Source organism: Dermochelys coriacea, chromosome 18, assembly GCF_009764565.3.
Source record: "Dermochelys coriacea isolate rDerCor1 chromosome 18, rDerCor1.pri.v4, whole genome shotgun sequence".
In the NCBI taxonomy this organism is placed as follows: Eukaryota; Metazoa; Chordata; order Testudines; family Dermochelyidae; genus Dermochelys; species Dermochelys coriacea.
Window position 1 is genome coordinate 8,086,099 of NC_050085.1, and position 23,604 is coordinate 8,109,702.

At 41.2% G+C, this 23,604-nt stretch overlaps 1 protein-coding gene across 1 annotated transcript in view; it reads right to left on the bottom strand.

The window, feature by feature from the left end:
- Positions 1 to 21,335, bottom strand: part of IFFO2 (intermediate filament family orphan 2) — a 48,543-nt gene extending 27,208 nt beyond the window's left edge. Inside the window, 8 exon segments of the mRNA XM_038376845.2 lie at positions 20,727 to 20,896; positions 20,898 to 20,996; positions 20,999 to 21,082; positions 21,084 to 21,122; positions 21,124 to 21,182; positions 21,185 to 21,246; positions 21,248 to 21,281; positions 21,284 to 21,335. Of these exon segments, the coding sequence (XP_038232773.2) occupies positions 20,727 to 20,896; positions 20,898 to 20,996; positions 20,999 to 21,082; positions 21,084 to 21,122; positions 21,124 to 21,182; positions 21,185 to 21,246; positions 21,248 to 21,281; positions 21,284 to 21,320 (584 nt within the window). The 5' untranslated portion in view covers positions 21,321 to 21,335.
- Positions 21,336 to 23,604: the final 2,269 nt, after the last annotated feature.

The following is a 23,604-nucleotide window of genomic DNA, read 5'->3' on the forward strand; positions in this document are numbered from 1 at the left end:
CAGATGGGTTTGCTAACCTTCTTAGGGAAATAAGAGAAAGCAACATCCAAATAACTTGAGCTGGAAAAGGGCGTGGGGTTTTTTTTGGATTTTTGGGGGAGAAAAGGGAGAAGGTTAGGAGCACTCCACTCCTCTATAGTCAGGGGGGAAAAAAACACATTACATGACCTAGTTTTAGAATGTGATCAGGACCCAAGTGCAGCGAGCATTGTAATCTCCACTCTACCCTTTAGAAAATAGTTGAGTTTATAACAGAGTGTTTAGAAAAGTATCTTTTGGATTATGTAAATACTGAAGTTAAGCTAAAACACCACAGGAGGTTCCAACGCCAACAATTCCTCAGGGCAAGCAGTTTAGTATCTCATTTATTCCTGTAAAAATCTTTATGCTGGTACTTGGAACCATTCAACAAACCTACACTTCTCTAAACTATGTGCAAAGCCTCAGCAACATGGAGTTATTACACATTTAGAATGGTTAAAAAAAGTTTCCAGTACTTCCCTTCTCCCCCAATGGACGCTGGGGCAAAAGAATCTCTTCAGTAATATGAGAACCTGGGGATTGCCCCCCTTCCACTCTACTAATTCTGCTACACAAGCATTGTAGTGAATTCAGTGCTGCAGTATACTGACTGACCAACAGGAAATTGAAGCCATTTGTAACCCTCACCAGGGAAAGAGCTCAGCCAGTCAACATCAACAAGAGAAATCATGGTCCCTGTAATTAGGCTGATAGGCCATCATCCTTGCTCATCCGGAATAACCTGAAAGCACAAGAGCACCTTTTTCAGCTTCAAATTAATCTGGGCTTAGGTGGACTAACTTGGTGCACTGAGATAAAGGTCATCTCCATCTGACCCAAACGGTCTAGCAATTAAGTAGCAACCTGTCCTCTTTCCTACAAGTTCATTATATGGAAAGTTCTCATTCCAAATATGTTCATTTTCAAACTGAAATGTGTAAAGAACTGCCTATTATACCCTCTGAGCTCTATATAAAACAATTACCATCAAGGCTTTATCATATATCTGGGGCAAAAATACATGCTACATTGTTCCTATAGCATTATAACTGTCATAACTGTAGATTAAAATGAGCCAAAATAATTCCGTTTGTAATTGGTAATTATATGAAAAGCAGATTAAGTTACTGTAAACATCCAGAATGCACGTTAAATATTTAACTCATGTTTTATAGAGTGCTTCCTTGCAGAAGCAACACTAAGATAAATTTTGCCTGCTAACCCAGCTGCTTTTAATATAATGTGTATCAAAATACGTTTTCCTACTTGTCCATCAGCTGGCTGCTTTAGAAATATTTCAGTATGTCAAGAGAATGGTGTTCTTGAGAGAGAGTTTCCAATATTTTGGCCTTGGAGTGGTAGTATAAGACCACATAGATACAGGACTGCTGTTTATCAAATGGACTGGCTTGGCCAATATTTCAAATGGGAAAGTCTCAGAAGTAACACAACAGGTGCTATACAGTGAGAGGTTAAGTAAATAGAAAATAGACATTAAAGACCCCGAAGAAATGCATTTTTATGTTTATTTGTAAAGTTACATCACTTGCAAAGGGGGGGTGAAAGAGGGTGAAACATCATCTGTATTCAAATTTTCCTTTCTGAGCAGAATGGCGATGCCACCCTGGATGTTTATCTAAGATAAGGACTGCAAGGCCTCTGGAGACAAACATACCTCTGAATAATATAATTATGTACCTTTATACTAAACTGGTTTAGCTTCATTTTCTGGGAAGGAAAAGAAGGCAGTTAAATCTGAGTGATCGAAACAAACTATCAATATAATCCTATTGTAATAACTAGAATTCATATCAAATTTAAATGTTTTGATAGATATCGCATTGTGTATGTACAAACATTAAATATTTGGAGAAACTGAGGAGCAGAAGAAGTGTAGTGTTTTGGAACACATGCATGTTGCTCAGTCAATTTCCAGGCCTCTCATATTATTCAAAGATGAGAAATTTAGCCTAGGGTTTCCAAACTATTTTGCAGTCAGTATTTGTGCAGATGAATACCTGAAATCCCTTGGAGCATCCAACATACGGAAATAATCTGCCTGCAAGTGTTAATGTGTGAGAATTTCTGAATTAAGACCTCCTACACTAAAAAGGTCACTTGAAACAAGCTTTTAGAGGCCCAGCATACTACTGTACTTTCCACTCCATGCATCTGATGAAGTGGGTTTTAGCCCATGAAACCTTATGCCCAAATAAATTTGTTAGTCTCTAAGATGCCACAAGGACTCCTCGTTGTTTTTGCTTGATTAGTGTGTACTGTGGAATACAGTATGCTATTATGGTGCCCTGGTAATGCCAAGTGATTCACTTTGACAGCTCATCTCCGGCATCCTCATCATTGCTGGAAAAACTATGGGCTACAGCTTAATAGAATAGAGCAGGAAAATGCAGCATTTTTAAGTTTTCTGAAATATTTAAACAAATTAGAAGTGAATACAAATTAAGATATTTACATGAGTTACCAACAGTGAATATTTGCATGCTCAGTTTATCAGTGACAAAACAACAAACAAGACGCAATTGTGACAGATATTCCAATCCCATGCAGTATCTTTGAGGACCATACTGTATTAAGTTTATGAATACTTTATGTATCAATGTAAGCCAGGGACTGTATGCAACTCCAGTGGGGAGGGTCACCATAGTCCTCCAGGAACCATTCAGAAGTAAGAAATCGGATGAACTTCTGTGGCTCAAGAACTACCTTGGGAGTACCAAGATTAACAAACAATGCCAACTGTTGACTTGAACAACAAGGAGGCTGGTGGCACCTTAAAGACTAACAGATTTATTTGGGTATAAGCTTTCGTGGGTAAAACACCATTTCTTCAGATGCATGGAGTGAAAATTACCGATGCAGGCATTATATAATGCCACATGAAGGGAAGGCAGTTACCTCACAAGTGGAGAGCCAGTGTTGACAGGGCCAATTCGACTAGGGTGGATGTAGTCCACTTCCAACAACAGATGAGGAGGTGTCAATTCCAGGAGAGGCAAAGCTGCTTTTGTAATGAGCCCGCCACTCCTAGTCCCTATTCAAGCCCAAATTAATGGTGTTAAATTTGCAAATGAATTTTAGTTCTGCTGTTTCTCTTTGAAGTCTGCTACCTTTAAATCTGTTATAGAATGTCCAGGAAAACTGAAGCGTTCTCCTACTGGCTTTTGTATGTTACCATTCCTGATGTCCGATTTGTGTCCATTTATTCTTTTACGTAGGGACTGTCCGGTTGTGTCTTGTCGTCTATGACTTGTTCAAGTTATGACTTGAACATCTACGCTTCCATTATTATGCAGATACCCACTAGGAAGTGGTCTTTCAGCAGTCCTCTTAAGTAGATCACAATCAGATAAGATTTTCAGCTCCTATCAGCATAGACTAGAATTAAACTAAACTAATGACCGGCCCTAAGAATACTTTTGCTTTTTAAAGTTTGATTTTCCTTGAAATTCAACATTCTAAGCTCTCAACTTGTCCATGGGGGTTAAACTTTCAAAGATCTTGGCTCTTCCTCAAATATCAAAGGGAAGCATAGTAGTTTAAAGAGTCTGATCTAGTAAAATTAACATAATTTAGTAAAATTTTTACTAGAGGAATAAAAACTGAGAAGAGAGAGAGTCTTCACAGTCATTAAGATAGTTACTGCTTTATAATCCAGTCACCTCCAAATAAGAGGGTTTTGCTTTCACTACAAATATTGTGTTTTTAAATATGTGTTGCTATCTCGCTTCCTTCATTTAAGGATGTACAAAAGCTATAGTTGAATTGGAATAAAATAAGATGCCACATTTCCCCACACACAAGTCTGAGATATCCTAAAAGTCATTGTTTCTGTGACAGCTAATCTTGATGTATGGAGCTCTGATGGACAATAGTTCAAACTGAGATACCAAGACACCTGGGCCCTGTTATACTATGATGAAAAACACTACATAACTTTTTGTTACAATCTCTTATGACACCTGGCATTCTCCTCACTGCCAACTCCAGGTATTTTACAAAAGCATTAGTTGTACCACCTGGGATGATATTTAGCTTGACTACATTTTTTTGCTGGATCTTACAAAGGTTTATCCACATCTTGGTTAAGAGTGCAGTTTCAATAATTCAATTCCCCTAACTCTCCCTCAATTGAGTGCCCTGAATTTGGAAGTTATCTAAAAGACACTGCTCACAACAATGCTAGGTGCTGTGTAGCAGACTTGCTTTAGGATCTCAGATTACAGTGGGACCATCACTGTTGTAAAGTGCTTGGGCATGGATACAACAAAATGTTGATTCAAAAAAATTTGCAAGAACAGTAAGACAAGTCAAGACCCTATGTTAGTTTCTTCAGTCAGTGGAAGGGAAAAACAAAAACTCCTATTAAGCAGTCAAAAGGGAGTGGTATAAAATATCTGACTATTAGCTTATGCCTGTGCCAATATGTAAAAAGTACTACAAGTAAGCGCACATGAGCACCACACTTTGAAGTGACTGGCTTCCGATGCTCAATAATGAAAAACAACCTATTTTAAAATATTACATTCCAATATGAAATCTAATTGGAGGACTACAAGGAAGGTACCCGAAAAGCAAATTAGCAATAGAGCCCAGGCAGGGAAGCAGGTTACTTCCTTGACACTTTCTACAGAACAATAAGGGCCTAGATCTCCTTCACATGATAAATTACCTCCTCACCAATCTATCATTTTGCAAGATATCCTCCAGAATCACTCCGTTTTCTCATTGCAATTTTGTGTCACTAACAGTATAGGAGACTCATGAATAGCTGGTAAAGCAGGCAGGCTTCCAGGTTGAGGTAAGGAAGTAGTAAATGCAAAAACAAAAAAAGTTAAATTTTATATTATCCAGGGTATGTCTTAGAATAGAGCAGGACCGTATTTGTAGTTCTGGTTCTGTCACCTACTTTATGACTATAGCTTAATGTGCTACGGTATTCTTCAATTTTTAAAAGGCAATTAATTTCCTGCATTTTTACAGCACTCATTTAAAACATTCCATTTATCACGATCTCAATGGATTGTTTCAACACTGAATCTTACCAATTCCTCACCACGTGATTGCTGCAAGGAGCTCTGGGGAAAATAAGGGTACTTTGCACTGAAGTTTGGCTGCTGAGAAGACAAGGATTGCAGAAGAGACTTAAAACCTTAATAAGACTACTGAAGTGTAAGCAGTTGGGAAATACAGAGAGCCAGTCAAATTACGTCTTTGAGCCCCCAAATCAAGATTTAGGATTTCAGCATATTTGTACAGGTGCAAGTCAGTCCCAAGGTAACATGTCTATCCTCGTTGTTTTTGCTGCAGCAATTTCATAAATTCCAGATTAACCTCAACACTTCATTTACAAACAAAATCCAGTATCCACTAATTGAAGATACAATAGCAGAATTAAGAGCAAATAATCAGTCTCAACTGGAATATAGCATTGAGATATCTTCCTGTAAAAGAAGCTAGCAACATTAAGTTACGTGAGAGGTCCTGACTATTCTCCGGTGGGGAGAGCTGCAGTTTGCTTGTTGCTAGAAATTGTAGCTGCAAATAAACATAGCTGATTTTTCACGTTACCAACATGGTGAGAGCAAGCTTTCAACAAGTACAGTATCTCAAATTCTATGGCTGCCAGAAACACTGAAACCACAGGTTCCAGACAAGTTTTCTGCATCTTTGCGTTAAATATACTGATGAAGAGTACAGGTCACACCTACCAGAAATAAACACATTTAAGCTTGCAAAAGCCTCTTACACTGGAAAATGTTTGTACAGTCTGCTCTCTTCCAGTACCAAGTACCTAAATTATATTAACCCCATTATGCTGTTCCATGCACACACTGACTAAAGCCAAAATTGCTCATCGATAAATGTCATCTGTTGAGAGGAACAAGCGTGTGAAGTACCTGTGCAAGAATCATGCATTTCTATTACTAAAGTTATCAAGAATACCCAGATGCTAGTATGATAGTAACTGGGCTCAACTAAAGTTCCCACCCTAAGGAAGACCAATGCAACACTGCAAGGGTTACAATCTGGGATTCTTTTTGTTTTAATGCACAGATAGACAAGGAGAACAGTGACTGAGAAAATTACCTCCCTCCCTCGTCTTTAGAAGAGCACACAATGAAAAGAGTGCTATGCTTTGAGTCATGTGTCCAAAACCCAAATTAAATCAAAGTCCAGTGAGCAGGAAAGCCACATAAGCATGGCACAGGGAATAAATCCTATCCAATCAGCTAAAGCTGCTACTCAGTTTGGGGCAACGGGGGAAGAGAGTAACACAATAAATGCTTCATGCATTTCTTGGAAATAAAGATGAACTGTGCACTGGGGGAGAGGGATAGCTCAGTGGTTTGAGCATTGGTCTGCTAAACCCAGGGTTGTGAGTTCAATCCTTGAGGGGGCCATTTAGGGTTCTGGGGCAGAAATTGGGGATTGGTCCTGCTTTGAGCAGGGAGTTGGACAAGATGACCTCCTGAGGTCCCTTCCAACCCTGATATTCTATGATTTGAAACCAGAACTGAAAAAGGTGAATCTCTCTAAGCTGTATATTGGTATAACTGCTGAATTCTGCACATGTGCACTATTTCATAACAGCAGGAGTAATATAGTCTACCCTTACAATATCTCATGTTGATCTTGGAATCTCAGGGAAATAATCTTGTATTTACTGACTAAATACAATAAAAGGTGGAAGAGGCTGTATCAAGTTTCAACAACTACATGGAATTTATTAACTAAAAACTTCCCACAATACACTGTACAAAGGGATAGAGTAATCCAGCACCAAGAAAGAGGAAAGAGAAGCAGCGGAGTTTAGGGAGCAGAATGTTTGTTACCTGCATATTATTAAAATACTATCATTGGGAGTTTGTTACATTTCAAGACTAATTAGGGAGACAGCTAGCTTATTTCAGCCACAAAACATATCTCTTCAAAAGGACAAATCCCAAACAGCATCCCTGAAAACGAGATTTAACTTCCAGTGTAGCTGTGTCCCTTTAACAAAAGCTCAGTCACTGACAACTAGCAGCTGTTGCACTGTGGATAAGAATACAGATTAGCAGAAAGGATGTTTTACTGTGTATAATACTTGTACTTAACTGCTTTTCATTTAAGCATCTCACCTTTTATAAGAAGTGCTTTTAAGCATTATCTCCATTCTACAAATGAGGAAACAAAGAGAAGTTAAGAGACTTACCCATTATCACACAGATTGCAGCAGAATCAAGAATAAAGCCCAGGTTGCCTGACTCCTCCAGGATACTGTCAACTGGCCAATACTTCCTCTCCTTCACCCAAATAAAAAAAATTAAGAGATTCTGCGTACATGAGTAGCTTTTTGTGATTGCATTTGTGCCAGCAGTTAGTTTTTGAAACCAACAAAGTATGCCAACAACTACTCAATATCATGTACAGATATCAGAGTAGCAGCTGTGTTAGTGAGCTGTAGCTCACGAAAGCTTTGCTCTAATAAATTTGTTAGTCTCTAAGGTGCCACAATACTCCTTTTCTATGTACAGATATGATTCATTGGAATTACACTATGTTACCAATCAGCAAAATATTAAGCACGGACAATTTGATTTCCAAGATTTGACATCTATAGTTGAGAACAGAATTAAGCAGGTGATTTAACACCCGTTATGGAGAAGACAATTATTTCCTCTTTTAAAAAAAAAAAAATAGGAGATCTTGAATATTTTAAAAGACTATTTTAACAATTATGCCCTATTTGTAATAGCTGCACACCTGTTTTGAGTTTAACATAAGCCCTGTGGTGGATGAAATTGTCTTGGATCCAACTTCTCTGTTTTAATGATACTTCAGATGTAAGACCCAATGTTAACCTTCAGTTATGAATATAAACAATGTACATTAAAAACCTTAATGAAAACTATTCTGTGCTAATGCAACAAGCCTCTACACATAACTTGCATTTTACAAAATACTGGGGCTAGCTGCATCCCAAGTTATGTTTCTATTTGATAGTTTACAACAACTCTGCACGTTGAACTCCTATCTGTGAAACAATTTAAATTGGGAAACCACAAAATTATTTATCTTGTCTGTAGCATCCAAAGAGAAAATTAAATTACGTTTTTTGGACTGTCCATAATGCCAAGCTTTGCTTTCAGTTATAATTTTAATACATATCCAAAGGAACTCCACTGACATTCCATCAGATTAAAGATGAAGTAAATTTTGAAGCACATTACGAACAGTAATGATGCAAACTGTGTGTTAGATCCCATGTAACTGGCCCCTTTATTAAGGGACAGTATACCTTGGAAATTTCCAGGATGATAGAAGCCAAGACTAGAAGGACTGAGTGCCTTTGGAGAGAACTCTAATCCGCAAAAGAGTACTGGTTTCATCAATCTAACCAGAAGTCTGATCCAAACCCAAATGCTAATTTTCAAGTTCTAGTTCAGAAAATTTTAAACAGATGCTACTAATTTTCCTTCACTAGATTGTGTTAATTTGAACCCTTTTCCAAGCAGTGATCTCTGGTGCAAGTTGGATACATGAACTCCAGCAGGATGTTTCAGAGTTCTGTGTCCAGTCATTGTCAGTCATGTGGTTATGAATTATGCAGGGATGGAAGTGCCCGAACAAAAAGACTCAAGACATGCATCATCTGTGATTCAACTTCAATCTAGTTGAACTGTTACCATGTGGAGTTCTGTGGTCACTAACAAGCAGGAAACATCATTAATGGGCACAGAGCACCAGTCTTTCTAGCCTATCTATGTTATTGAAGTAGACCCAGGGGCAGGATCGATGTAATGTTTTGTATACGGATCAACAACTCAATGAATACATACAAGGCAAAGAGAGAGATTTAAACACATTTTCAATATTACAGCCAGATAGGAGAGTAGTTTTATTAAAAATTATTTTAACCCAATGCCATATTAATATCATGATTGTGAAAACAGTTTCAAATTGGACAATCTTGCTACTGAAGACCCCACTGTGCATGGCAGAAAGCAGCACATCTATTCCTCCAACACAACAACATCCAGAAGATTCTATCTGCTTGCACACCAATTCTGAACATGTGGATGCGTAAAAGAGCTGAAAAATCTGATAAACCGCTGGATTTCTAGACACTGGCATTTGATGACAGAGCCAGGTGCAATAAGAAAACCTGTATAAAGTTCAGTTTGAAAAGCAGCCAAAGCATTATCCCTCCTTTCATTTTGGGAAGAAGCCCCACACTCCTTCCTACAGCACTTCTCCAGAGCTGACATGCATACTGATTTCTGGCCACTAGCCAATCACTTTCACTCATGGATCCCAAACAAGACAATTTCACAATATATCTGAACTCTACTGCCATGTGCTCATCTGACATGCCATCATACATTATAATAATCTTACATTGTTCTGCTCATCAAAACCGAGGCTAAAAAGAAGAATTTTTCCTTAAACTTCACAAGTCAAAAATAAAGAGGTTTCCATACAAATTGTGAGAGACAGAAGAGGATGAGACTTGATGCTAAAAATCTTAAGAATTAACATGTATAGCATGCAAGAGTGGGGATCTGAGTGACAGATACTTTTCTCCCCCTCCTATCAGAGGATTCGTTTGGGGGAGAACCTAGTTAGTTTGAGAACTGACTGTTACAAGCATAACTTTGGGATATGCTGGTTCTTTGCCCTGCTTACTGAGCCAAATCCCAGTTGAAGCTGGCTGATCTGTTTGTTACTACAAACCAAGTTCACAGGACAGTGTTAGATAACCTTTTACTAAGCAAAGGAAGCATATCTGGGGGAAAACTTTAATGGAATTCCAAGCTGCAAATGGCTTCAGTTAATGGCCCCCATTTTAGCACACTTAATTTAGTTTACGATTTTAACCCAAATGGGTAATAACAAACATCTCCAATTCTTGTATTAATAGAAAAAAATGGTTTCTCCACCCCTTTGCATTTAGTATTGTCTAGACACACCAATACACACACACACACACACACACACACACTTTAAAAACAGAACCCTGAGAAGATATCAGAAAGCAGTCAACAGGACAAAAAAAAAAAAAAAAAAAAAAAAACATATGCAAGAAGCCAATTCAAAATCCTGGCAGAGCATTACCACAAAAATCTGAACCACAAAAAAGCAGCTGCTTTTTTCCCATTCTTTCTTTAGTTACAGAAAGCCAAGCACTTGAAATGCATTACTATACAGCAATTTAAGCCTATGATTACACATAATGAATAGCTAGAAATATCTTGTTCCTGGGTTTCTTTTTGCTTGACTCCTAAATTGCACGTCTTCAGAGACAATTTGGGTTTAAGATTTTTAAAAGAGCTTGTTTTTGCTCTATCAAGTGTACTTCAGAATCTGGTTTTTCAGCCTTTGGAAGACCTGAGCTTACGATTCATATGGACTCCAAAATATTGAAAAGGTGTATTAAAAGCTATAAATTAGAGGACAAGTACTGCATTATTTTCCATGGACGACGCCATCCTTTAAAAGGCATGGAAGTCTTCCTCAACCACCCTAACCAGAATACAAGAGGGATTCCCTCCATTCCAAAGGCTTAGAAGGTCCACCCCGCCTTAGCCTCATGGGGTGACAGGGAAAGCATAGCTCCGAAAAGCTCAAAGCACCTCATTAATAGGGAGAATGGGAGCCAAGCACCTGTGTGGAGCTCAGCTAGAACTTTCCTTGTCCACTTCCTCTGAGGGGGGCATCACAGTGAGGGAAGATGAACCCCTTCTATGGAACAATACCCCAGCTGCCACACCTCACACAGCTAGCTGTGTTGAAGGGAGGTACCCCTTTCAACTCCCAGAGGCAGAACTACCCCATGATATAACAAGGACTCTAGAGAGCACCTCCATAATCCCAGACCACAGTGGCCACGCATATGCTCCATCAATTGACTTTTCTTTTTTGTACCTTGACAGCTGCAGGGACCCACTCAACAGCAACAAAGAGTGGAGAACTCTGGAACCCCTATTGCCTCCTATCCCTTTATGGGACAGACACCCCAGGGAAGGGACAGTTATCTGAGTTGTAGAGCTAACTTACACTTAAAATAAATAATAATAAAATAAAATAATAATAATAATAATAAAAAAGAACCAATGGTAATAGATAAAGGGGACAAAACCACAAACCACATGACTTTTTCCAGGGGGCAAACATTAAAGGGGTACAGAGAAGCTGCAATGTAATAGGGAATTTTAAGTAGTGCGATTCAGAGGTTCACACTGTTAGCCTATGTAACCATATAGTATTGTTACTGTCACCCCTGTAATAAACTATTTGAGGGAGGACAATCAAATTTAAACAAGACATGAGTAAATTCTTCAGGGCAAGGGACCCAATCCTGACTGGGTCTTTGTGGCACTACTGCAATGTATATAAGGGAGGACTGAAGGGGAAAGAGTACCTTGCCTTCTTCCCAAAAGCATAAGAGCCCTCACTCCTTGGCCAATTACTCTAATTTCTACTTGTATTAGAATTCAGAATCTGAAAGATTTGATACAGATTTTTCCAAAAATCATGTTAATCACAAACACTGGACAAAGATGCATCATCAACATTAAGAATAGCACAGTAGCACAATTCAGAGACAAATACATTTATTACACCCAGACTACAAAAAGTCTAAGTCAGTGGTTTTCAATCCGCAGACTCTAGAGGGTCCATTTAAATTTGTTTAGGGGTCTGCAAATGAAAAGAAGGCTGAAAATCACTAGTCTAAGTAACAAAAGAGTTATGGAGCCAAAAAAACCTGCTTCTCTAATTTCTAGTAATGATATATTCTGTAGCACAGCTATTGTTTTTGGGATCAATCAGATAATTTTCTCCCTTCCTCAAGCAGAAATTATCTCTTGCTGTTAACAGCTAGAATTCCTTTAACACTAACATTCAATTTCAGAAGTATGAGCATTTACTTCAGAATTTTCCTTCAACAAGGGTAGGTGAGAAGTATCTGAATTTGGTTTGTCCAACTGGTAATGAACTCTCTACTAAGCACTTTTACTGAAAAGCCAACTGGCCCTTTTAAACTGTAAAAAGGAGAGCAGAAATATACTGGAATTACGAATTAGAGGGAAGTACATTAATTAATTTACAGGTAGAAGGCATTACTAGCTCTGTAACAAACTGAAAATGAAGGGGAGAAAATCTAGTACCCTGAAGAAATTCTTCTGTTCACCTCAGAAGCCATGTTATAATACATGGGGACCCAATAAAAACACATTTGCATCATATTACCATTGATTTTTAAGTTAAAAGTTTACTTAGACATACCTACAGAGTTTGTCCTAAGCAAAATTTTATTAAGTTCCTTTTAAAAAAAACAAAAAACAAACAGATCTAGTTAGTTTTGACATGCTTTGCCTTTGACAATGGAAATCTATCCAGCTGCAGCAAATTTGAGATAATCTCTTGTTCTTCAATTGGACTTTATTAATCTTCAAAATGAAATGACCATCCTGAGGAAAAACAACTATTTCCAGCTCAACTGTTAAGTTTCTTTCGACTGCTACAAGAAAAAAAAAAACCCTCGATATCTGGTAGATTCTAAATAACAACCAATTAAAAGCAATTTTAAACCCATAAAATATAATCCATCCAAGTGTTCAAACTGAAGCTCTGGACAAACTGATCAGCAGGTCTCTAGCAGAGTTTTGTTTTGTTTTTTTAAAGCTATTCAGAGAGAAAAATATGGAATGACTGCAGGAGGGTTTTCACAAACTCAACAGACTTTTGTTGGCCACACACAGGAATATTTGGACAGTCACGGTGCTCCCAGATCTTAATGGGAGAGCTACACACACACACACACCCACCCACCCCTCAGAGCCTAAAATGGTGAGAACCTGAACTGTTACCTACCTCAAAAAAAACCCCCACAAATCTCAACATGTGCATTTTTGTCTTGAACAGCATATTAGAAACCAAATTCCATGCAGTGCACATTTTGGTATATTTCATAAACTGGGGTGTCACCCTCTTATGTTTAACCTTGATTTATAACGCTGCCTCTTCAAATAGTCAAGACAGACATTCTCCTACAGTCCAGGAGAATGCATTTCAATGTGTGGGTATGTGGTTAAGCTCACCTCTGAATAGCATTGATTAGATCCCAGCTACACTACTTCACTTGCTAAAACCTTAACACATTAATAAGGCGATTATGTAACACAATAACTAGACTAAACTATGACAATATTGTTTACAGTTTTGCATCATTAACCATTCTTCTGAAACAGGATTCTTCTTATAACAAGCTATGCTGATGAGAGAAGCCAGAACTCCCTTTTAGTTCTACATCAGTCTCATCCCTGCAATTAAACCCACTGATCATCCTTTGGGTAACCAGGCAAATGGTTATACATATGCAAAATGCCTGCATTGATCCAATATAAAATTTAAAAATTCACATTTATATAACATCTACAAATCCACTGTATCTCAAAGAAAATGAAGATTTTTTTCTTCTCACACCTCCTAAAAGTTAGAAATAAATCAGTGTTCATGCAGGTGTCCTTTGTCATAGGAAGAAAAACTTAGAAGTAACATTTAAGATAACATCTACTGAAAGACTGGAAAAGTGATTCTCTGGTTTACTTACTTTGTATACAGTTAATCTAAGTTTCCCTGTATAGTTAGTTTCTCCTGCTTGCATATAGGTCTTTCAATAGCAACAGAAAAGGAGTTAAAAATAGTGAAGTGTTGTTACCAGATGTCAAAAATTGACCAAAGGACTTGTGAGCAGATCTAGAATCAGAAGCTACTTTAATAATTATCCAGAATTAATAATTCAGAGTGATAAGAGAAACAGAAAAACGTTTAAACGAAGCGGCCGTTTTCATGTATCCTTGAATAAAATAGTAGAGGGGGAGGGAAATTAGTTCTACATAGGGTGTTCCTTAGTCAGCTGATTCCTCATGGGAACTTTTGCTCATATCTGCTCCAGATTTTACTCACATTTGTAATTTTAAAACAAATCAGAACATTCTATTGACCATAAATTATTAGCCAAAGGTTATATATGTTTCAACATTATATCTCATAATAAGATGCTGCTGCAGTTCCAAGAAAATCTAGACTTTCATAGGTGGAAAAAAGGCGTGGGAAATTAAGCAGTCTGGAAGCCATTTGTAATTTTAAAATTTGCTTGTGGAACCTCTTCTGATAAAGAATCTTTGATGACCTTCAGATTTTTTAGACAAAAGCTTTACCAAAAGCTGCTCTCAATCTGACTGCTGTGTTTTTCAGCTTGTGACGACTATGGCATGATTTTCATATTTGTGCAGAAGGAAGTTTTAATTTAAAAAAAATTTTTTTGAACATGATTTTTTTCCTACTAGCATTAAACAGGCTACACAAACTACAGGACGTTGACATTCAAGAGGAAATTGTGCTAGCCACACCTTGCAATCCACTAATTGAGCTTATTGCAACTGTTTCAACAGGGGACAATATTTTTGTCACCAAGACTCAGAAGCCTTATGTGAATTGGTTGCTTGGTACAGAGACTGTATAACCACTGTGTAACAAAAAAGAAACAAAACAAACATGACTACTAGCAATAGTGTTTGCACAACTCAGTAATGTAGTCATCTGTCACACATCTTGGTATCAGTGTATTTTCCTATAAGATGTATACTTAAGGGCTGATACACATTTCTAAGTGGCAACTGTAAAAAGTATTTATCAGTAGGATTAATTTTACTTGTTTTGGGGTAAAAAAGGAAGACCACCAGACAATATGCTTTACAACCTTATTGTTCCTTCACAATCTCTTCTTGAGAATTTTCAGAAGCAAAGTGACTGGGCAACAAAATGGCAGAACTTTGATAAGTGTGAAGTAATGCACATTGGAAAACATAATCCAAGCTATACTTACAAAATGATAGGGTCTAAATTAGCTGTTACCACTCAAGAAAGTTCTTGGAGTCATCGTGGATAGTTCTCTGAAAATAGTCATTTAAGGTGCAGCAGCAGTCAAAAAAAGGTAACCGAATGTTAGGAATCGCTAGGAAAGGCATAGATAAGACTGCAAATATAATGTCACTATATAAATCTCTGGTATGCTCACACCTTGAATACCAGGTGCAGTTCTGGTCACCCCATCTCAAAAAAAGATATATTAGAACTGGCGAAGATGCAGAGAAGGGTAACTAAAATGATTAGCAAAAACAACAAGGAGTCCTTGTGCACCTTAGAGACTAACAAATTTATTCGGGCATAAGCTTCGTGGGCTAGAACTTATGCCAAGACAAATTTGTTAGTTTCTAAGGTCCACAAGGACTCCTCCTTGTTTTGCTGATACAGACTACATAGCTACTACCACTCTTAAATGATTAGGGATATGGAACAGCTTCATCTGAGGAGGAATTAAAAAGACTGGGATTGTTCATCTTAGAAAATGAGAGGATATGATAGAGGACTATAAAATCATTAATGGTGTAGAGAAAGTGAACTGGGAAGTGTTATCTACCCCTTCACAGAACACAAGAAGCAGCGGTCACCCAGTGAAATGAATAGGCAGCAGATTTAAAAACATACATAAGGAAGTACTTCTTCACACAACACACAGTCAGCCTGTAGAATTCATTGCCAGGGGATGTTGAGAAGTCCAAAACCACAACCGGATTCAGAAAAGAATTAGATAAATTCATGGAAGATCGGTCCATCAACGGCTATTAGCCAAGATAGTCAGGGACACAACCCCATGCTTTCAGATGCTAGGAGTGGATGACGGGGGATGGATCACTTGATGATTGCCCTGTTCTGTTCATTTCTTTTAAAGCATTTGGCATTGGCCACTGTTGGAAGACAGGATACTGGACCAGATGGACCACTGGTCTGACCCTGTATGACCACTCATGTTCTTATGCTTAAACTCTCCCCTGGAATATTAGCATATTATCACAAATCCCCCAGTGCATTATTAGCTTCCCAAATTAAAAAGAGCATGGACCAAACTTAAATATCTTACCAATAACATGAATAGTAAGTCACTTCAAAATAGATTTTCCAATGTACTCCATACTGGAAAGGCAAATATGCTATAAAAACTGCAGGTGAATTTATTTCTGAATCTTAGAATTCATATTCGTCACCTATTCAGTTCTGCAAAGGAAGAAGTGTCTGACAATTGTGCCCTGCCTGATTAGGTGTCACACCCACCAGAGCATAAATATACTGCTTTGGATTAAAAAAAAAAAAAATGTATTAAAACACTGAATCCTACTTTCAGAATCACATTCTGCATAGGAGAGTGGTATCTTACAGCCAGTAAGACAACAGATCTCTTCAAAAAGGCTTAGAACCAACCACTGCCATTGATGCAAGACACCTCTTTTCAAGATTTCTACCATCTTGACCTAAGAGGAAAGCATCTAAGAGCACTGTAACACACCTAGTAACTATATTAGTTCTCTTCCTCCAAGGAAGATGAAGTTTGCTAACAGTAGTTTAGAGCACCCAAGTAATGACTCTCCATCATTCCCCCTCAAGATGGTAGCCTTTCAAAAAGAGAGATTCATTTGCTAAGAGAAAAAGTATTGCACACAGGTCTGTTTTCCAAGTTAACAGTAAGCAAGCTAGCCAGATTCCTCTTACATCTTTGCAGAGCAAGACTTATGCACATGTTCTTTTCTGACAATCACATCAGCCACACTATCAGAGGCTCGTTCACCTGCGCATCTACCAATGTGATATATGCCATCATGTGCCAGCAATGCCCCTCTGCCATGTACATTGGCCAAACTGGACAGTCTCTACGTAAAAGAATGAATGGACACAAATCAGACGTCAAGAATTATAACATTCAAAACCAGTTGGAGAACACTTCATCTCTCCGGTCACTCGATCACAGACCTAAGAGTGGCTATCCTTCAACAAAAAAGCTTCAAAAACAGACTCCAACGAGAGACTGCTGAATTGGAATTAATTTGCAAACTGGATACAATTACTTAGGCTTGAATAGAGACTGGGAATGGATGAGTCATTACACAAAGTAAAACTATTTCCCCAGGGTATTTCTCCCTCCCACCCCACCCCCCACCGTTCCTCTGATATTCTTGTTAACTGCTGGAATTAGCCTACCTGCTTGTCACCATGAAAGGTTTTCCTCCCCCCCCCCCCCCCCCCCCCCCCCCCCCCCCCCGCTGTTGGTGATGGCTTATCTTAAGTGATCACTCTCCTTACAGTGGTGTATGATAAACCCATTGTTTCATGTTCTCTTGTGTGTGGGTGTGTGTGTGTGTATAAATCTCTCCTCTGTTTTTTCCACCAAATGCATCCGATGAAGTGAGCTGTAGCTCACGAAAGCTTATGCTCTAATAAATTTGTTAGTCTCTAAGGTGCCACAAGTACTCCTTTTCTTTTTTCTGACAATGTTCTTTCCAAAAGTATAGAAACAAAACCCACTGCTTCTTTATTTGGAGACCACTGTGCTAGGAGTAATTCAGTCATCAGGGGGCACTATCCAGATACTTTAAACCCAAAATGTGATTTTACAAAAAACACACAACAGAAGCGTTGGCAACGACAGCTAGCTCAGTCAGCAGAGCATCAGGCTCTTAATCTGAGGGGCCAGATTCTAATCCATTTGGGCAGCCAGCTTTTTATTAAATAGCCCCTGCCTTGAGTGCAGGAGACTGCACCAAATGACCTCGAGATCCCTTCCAGTCCTACACTTCTATTATGCTAAGTGTTTTCATTAAAAAAAAAAAAATTTGATTGTTGTTTGGGAAGTAAGCAGTCCCTATGGTGTTTGCAATGTAAGCATTTCCATACTGTGGTAGTGCATGAAAAAGTAAAACTGAAATCTATTATTACTGCTAGAGCTGAGTGAACAAGTAAACAGCATAAATATTTTCTAAATCACACAAAATTTGCTAGATGTCTCACAAGAAAAAGACAATCAACTCCAAAGACCAGGTCACATAAAATATAGGTTTGACTAGTGCAGGGCACTAAACAGACAAGAAAGGGGAGAGGGGGTCAGGAAAGGCAAACTAGAATTGTAATAATCAGTTACTTAGTAATGGACATACCATATTGAAGGGGACATTAAAAATGCAAGTCTTTCCAAGGGGACTCAGAATGTTAACACAATCGTACACACTTAGCACTATGTACACAATTTTTGTATTGCTTTAACTGCCTCAGTTTAGAAACAGATCTAATTAAAGCAGTAAGACCTGCTAGTGTGGATGGCAGTTATACCGGTATAAAGGTGATTAGCCCAAAAGCACTATACTGGTAGAAGCACTTTTATACGAGTATAGCCGCATCCACACTAGGGGTTGTACCTCTTTAACTTCATCAATTTCTAAACACAAAGTTAAAGCAGTGCAATCTGTGCACAGACTACAACCTTAGCCTTTTCCTCCGGAAGAGAGCACCGTTCATCTATTTAAAAAAAGAAAAAGTAGCACTAGTCACTGATGACATGACCCACATCCTAGGGATAACTTTTTTAAAGAAAAAAGGCTGAATACATATCTCCCAAGTGTCACCACCCATCTTCTTAGTATAGAGAATGAAAACAAAACAAGCCGATGACAATGTGCCTACTATTACAGACAAAAAAATACACCCCACTTCCCTTTAATCAAATCAAATTTTGACATCAACTCCTGTCACAGCACTAAGCTCCCCATTGACATTCTAAAGGCCTATTACCCCGGTTTAAAAATGGGTTATCAAATAGGAGGGTAGTTTCATAGTGTACAGACATCCACATCACATAACCAGTATAACTGGTACAATTTATGGGAGTTGAAGAATCAAATAGATAAGACTGGGTTACTCAGATATGATGCCCTTAAAGGAAAAAACGTTGCCTTGCAAATGAGAGATGTCCCTGGAATAAAAGCCATCAACTACTTTTCAGCATTACACTTGAGTTCCCATCCCACAGAAGTCATACTACTGAAAGCCACTCAACTAGTAGAAACCAGTTGGACTGGGATTTCCCAGATTATCTTATTTTCATGGTTCACACAGCTAGATGCAAGGAAATATCAGGAGTGGAAGGCTATTTTTAAAAGTAGTCAAAGAAAGTTTCCATCTGTCACATCTACAAGTGATTTTTAACACTGCGCATGGTTTCCAATTTAAGCCAACAAAATTTAAAATAGGGAAAATATATTAATTTTGCCATTTTCCAGCTTCAATAGTCTGTTCAACATGACCACAGGGACAAACTAGAGCAACCCCAAAAAGATACATTCATGTAGCATACACCTCCCCAATGTAAAGATTTTTTTAGACACTTAATTTGCAAGGACATCACCATAAAGTGACAAACTAACAGCTTATAAGAACACAATGTTCTCATCCATGCAGAGCACTGCAATCAGAATGTGCTGTATGCCACATGCCAGTCCCTGGCTGTCTCACAAACAGGGTTGTCTGAATGTGCCCTCCTACAAAACCAAACTGCAAGAGACAGACCCCCTTTAAACCAAAAGGCAACAGAATTTAACAGTGGTTGTCCAGGTCTGTCCTTCAGGATGCCCTGGCACCCACTGCATATAGAAATCTGTCGCCAGGATCCCAGCTACTGACTTTTACTGGCCTCCCACCCTCAGTGCACATAGACCTGACTCTGTATGTCTAGTGCATTTAGACTCATTTAATTTTACGTAAAAATCTCCCAGGCTTAACAAAAATTTAAGATGAATTTAAATTTTTCAAGCTGTATGTGTTTGGTGTTTTGTTTGTTGTTTTTTTAACAGTGTCAATGAAACAGCTTTAGTTTGGATTGCAAACCTTTCCCTGCAGCGTTTGCAGCCCAAATATTGCACCACTGAGCTAAATCACAAGAGCCAGAAAGTGAAACCGACTATGAAAGGGGATTAACCTGTTCTCAACTCCCAAGCTAAATTAGGGCTAATTATGTAAACAAACATTAATAGTAGATCGCTTCCCTCTCCGAGGACGGGTTTAAAATATCTATCTATCTGTTAAGCTTGCAATGCTCCGTTTGAGAGAGGATGTACAGAAAGCTTGAAAGCGGGGCCATTCAACCTCCAAAGGGCCTCCAGTTTGCGGAGTGCCCCCACCCTACCCCAGGAAAATCAACCAGGTTGGTGGGAGGGACAAACTCTCTCTCGAGGAGGGTCCCCCAAGTTTTCCAACTCCATCGCCTCCTCTCCATAGACAAAAGAAAAGGAGGACTTGTGGCACCTGAGAGACTAACAAATTTATTAGAGCATAAGCTTTGTGAGCTACAGCTCACTTCATCGGATGCATTTGGTGGAAAAAACAGAGGAGAGATTTATATACACACACACACACACACAGAGATCTCTCCTCTGTTTTTTCCACCAAATGCATCCGATGAAGTGAGCTGTAGCTCACGAAGCTTCTGCTCTAATAAATGTGTAGTCTCTAAGGTGCCACAAGTCCTGCTTTTCTTTTGCCAATACAGACTAACACGGCTGCTGCTCTGAAACCTCTCCATAGACAGGAAGTCTGGGGGAAGGGAAGCCACGTTCCCGCATGGGTCTCAGATTCCTCACCCTAGCTATCGCTTCCTCACCCTGGGACGGCTGCCCCGAGGGGTCCCCCAAACCCTCTCCTTCCTTCAACTCCCCCATGCAATAAAAACAAGCGAGCTGGACGCGGGAGCCACACATTGCCCGACTTCACCTCCTCCCTGCGATGCTCATCTCAGGCCTCCCCCCAGCACTCACTTCCGCTTGTACTCGTCCCTCTCCCGCTTGACTTTGGCCAGCACGTTGTAGAGTTCCCGGATCTCGGGGTGAGGGTGTCGAATCTGCACCCCCACGCCGTCCGGGTGGACCCAGGATACGCCGGGCCCCTGCAGGGTCTCCAGGCCGCCGCCGCCGGTGCGTCGCACCTGGGGTGTAGCTCCAGATGGTGCCAGGCAGGCGGCCGTAGCGCTGCGGCGGGGAGGCGGCGGCGGCGGCGGCGGCGGGGCCGGCCGGCCGCGCGCCGTGTTCCGGGAGCCGGGGGCCCCGAGTCGGGTCTGCACGGCCTGGTCCCGGGAGAAGGTCTTGTAGCGGAAGCGGCGGGCGCGCTCGCTCTGCCTGCGCCTGCAGCTGCTTCTCCAGCAGCCGGTTGCGCCGGCTCCAGCTCGTGCACCTTGGCCAGGAAGCAGCGGAAACCGAACGTCAGCCCCTTCAGCAGTGGATGTTGGAGCCAGTCGTCCGCGCGCCGTGGTCACCGGCGGCAGAGGCAGCCGCGGGCTGCCGGGCCCAAGGCGCCGGGGGCCGGGCCGGCGGAGAGGCGCGGGCCATCTCCCCGAAGAGGAGCGAGTTCATCATCCTCCCGGCCGGAGGGGGAGAGCCGGGGATTGGGATCCTGTCAGCAGCGGGGCGGGTATTTACCCGGCTGGGGGGAGGGAGGGGAAGATTCAACCGGAAGTGGCGGTTAGAGGGGAGGGGGCAGTGAGGGGAGACTATTTCTGAGGTAAAAAAAAAAAAAGAGAGGGGGGGGGAGGGCGGCCCAGGATCGCGTCCCTCCCGCACACCGGGAGTCTCCTAGCGAGGGGGGCGCCCGGCCTCGGCTGCTCGCTCCTGCGCCAGCCGCCGCTGCCGCATCCAGCGCCGCTGCCCGGCCGCCGGCTGACTGAGGCCGGCGACGCGGGGCGGGACTCGGCATCGGCAGCCGCGCGGGCCACGCCCCCCCCCCGCCTCCGCCAACGGCTGCAGGCACGGCCCCGCCCCCTTGCCACCGTGGCCCCGCCTCCCTCTTCCGCCTCGCAGGCCCTGCCCGGCTGGCCCCGCCCACCCCGAGCCACCGCCGTCTTTTCCGAAACGGCCCCGCCCCTCGAGTTGTAGCCGCGCCCACGCGGGATGGCTCCGCCCCTCCCCGTGCCTTTTCATGTGCACGCGCGAACTCCCTCCCCCCTCCCAGCTGGCCGGTTCCTGGAGCGCGATGGCTCGAGCCGGGTTTCCCCGGGAGCCTGCGGGGATTCTGCCCTGTAACCCCCCCCGGCCCCGGCTGCTCGTGGCCAGGGTCCACAAGGGGCAACCAGCCCCTGTTCTAAAGAGGAGGGTCCAGAGCTAGGGCACTGCCCCTGGTTCTGCTTATGAACAGCTGCGGGGAACACTGACGGTGTCCTTGATTCCGTGAAAGCCTGAGAGCCACTGAGGAAGCCATCCCAGCCTTGTGTGAGGAGCCATCAAACCCCCCCCCGCCGCAGGAGACATCTAGCATGCTGAGCACAATAGCCTACCTTGCTTGTCACCATGAAAGGTTTTCCTTCTCCCCCCCCCCCCGCTGCTGGTGATGGCTCATCTTAAGTGATCACTCTCCTTACAGTGTGTATGATAAACCCATTGTTTCATGTTCTCTGTGTGTGTATATCAATCTCCCCTCTGTTTTTTCCACCAAATGCATCCGAGGAAGTGAGCTGTAGCTCACGAAAGCTTATGCTCAAATAAATGTGTTAGTCTCTAAGGTGCCACAAGTCCTCCTTTTCTTTTTGCGAATACAGACTAACACGGCTGCTACTCTGAAACCTGAGCACAACTGCCATTCTTGGCCAGAAAGATGTTACTATGGTCTCCCTACCTACAGGGGCTGCCCTTATCATTGGCTAGGGGTGCATCTCCATCCCGTCTGGAAGTAAAAAGAAAAGAAGTACTTGTGGCACTTTAGAGACTAACACATTTATTAGTCTCTAAGGTGCCACAAGTACTCCTTTTCTTTTTGCGAATACAGATTAACACGGCTGCTACTCTGAAACCCATCTGGAAGTGGGGATCCGGCCACTAAGTTCCTCCCACTCAAAGGTTGCTGCTGTGGATCCCAAGGGAATCAGGGGTGCTGGAACAATTTGTACAGTGGGGATGCTGAGAGCCATTGAACCAAACTGCCTCAGTCACCAATTAAATTCAAGAGAGGGGGCTCAGCAACCTATGTATTGTGAAGCCTGCACGGGATTCAGGGCCTTGACAAGCCTCTTCTTTTCCTTGTGCTTTCCTGCCCTGCTTATAAGGTTCACTAGGAACAGCTAGTTTCCCTGGCCGATGTAAACAGAGCTTCAAGAACTAGGCTTTGATTCTGCCTAGTGCATAATTAAAATCCAGGCAGCCTATTCTTCTAGCTGCAAAAACTGGCCTTGCTTATGAAATAAACATTTTCCCCATTATTTGCCTTCTGCAGTGCCAGCCTGCAGTTATGTTAGTAATTGTCTCCTTTACAGTACCCTTGTGCTTGGTCTTAAGCTATAAGAATGCTTAACAGGACATGGATTTTTTTACAACAACTTCATTGTTACAATTTTGAAATAGGAGGAGTGTTTGGAATTATCACACACTAATATATTCTAATAATACAGATTGAATTGCTATTTAGTGCTTTAATTTAGTCCCAGTATTTGCTGTTTTGTGGCATTGGCTTCTGGATCCAATTTTGGAGTAGACATTAGGGCGTACCTGCCTAGATTAACAATAGGAATGGCACGTTCGCTTTCAAATAGGCCACTGGCATGATCCTGCTCCCAATAAAGTTAATGGGACCTTTTTGCCTCTGAGGCCAGAAAAACACTTCATGCTGCAAATAGGCCCCACTGGGAGTTGCCAGTGGTTAGAAGGCATTCAA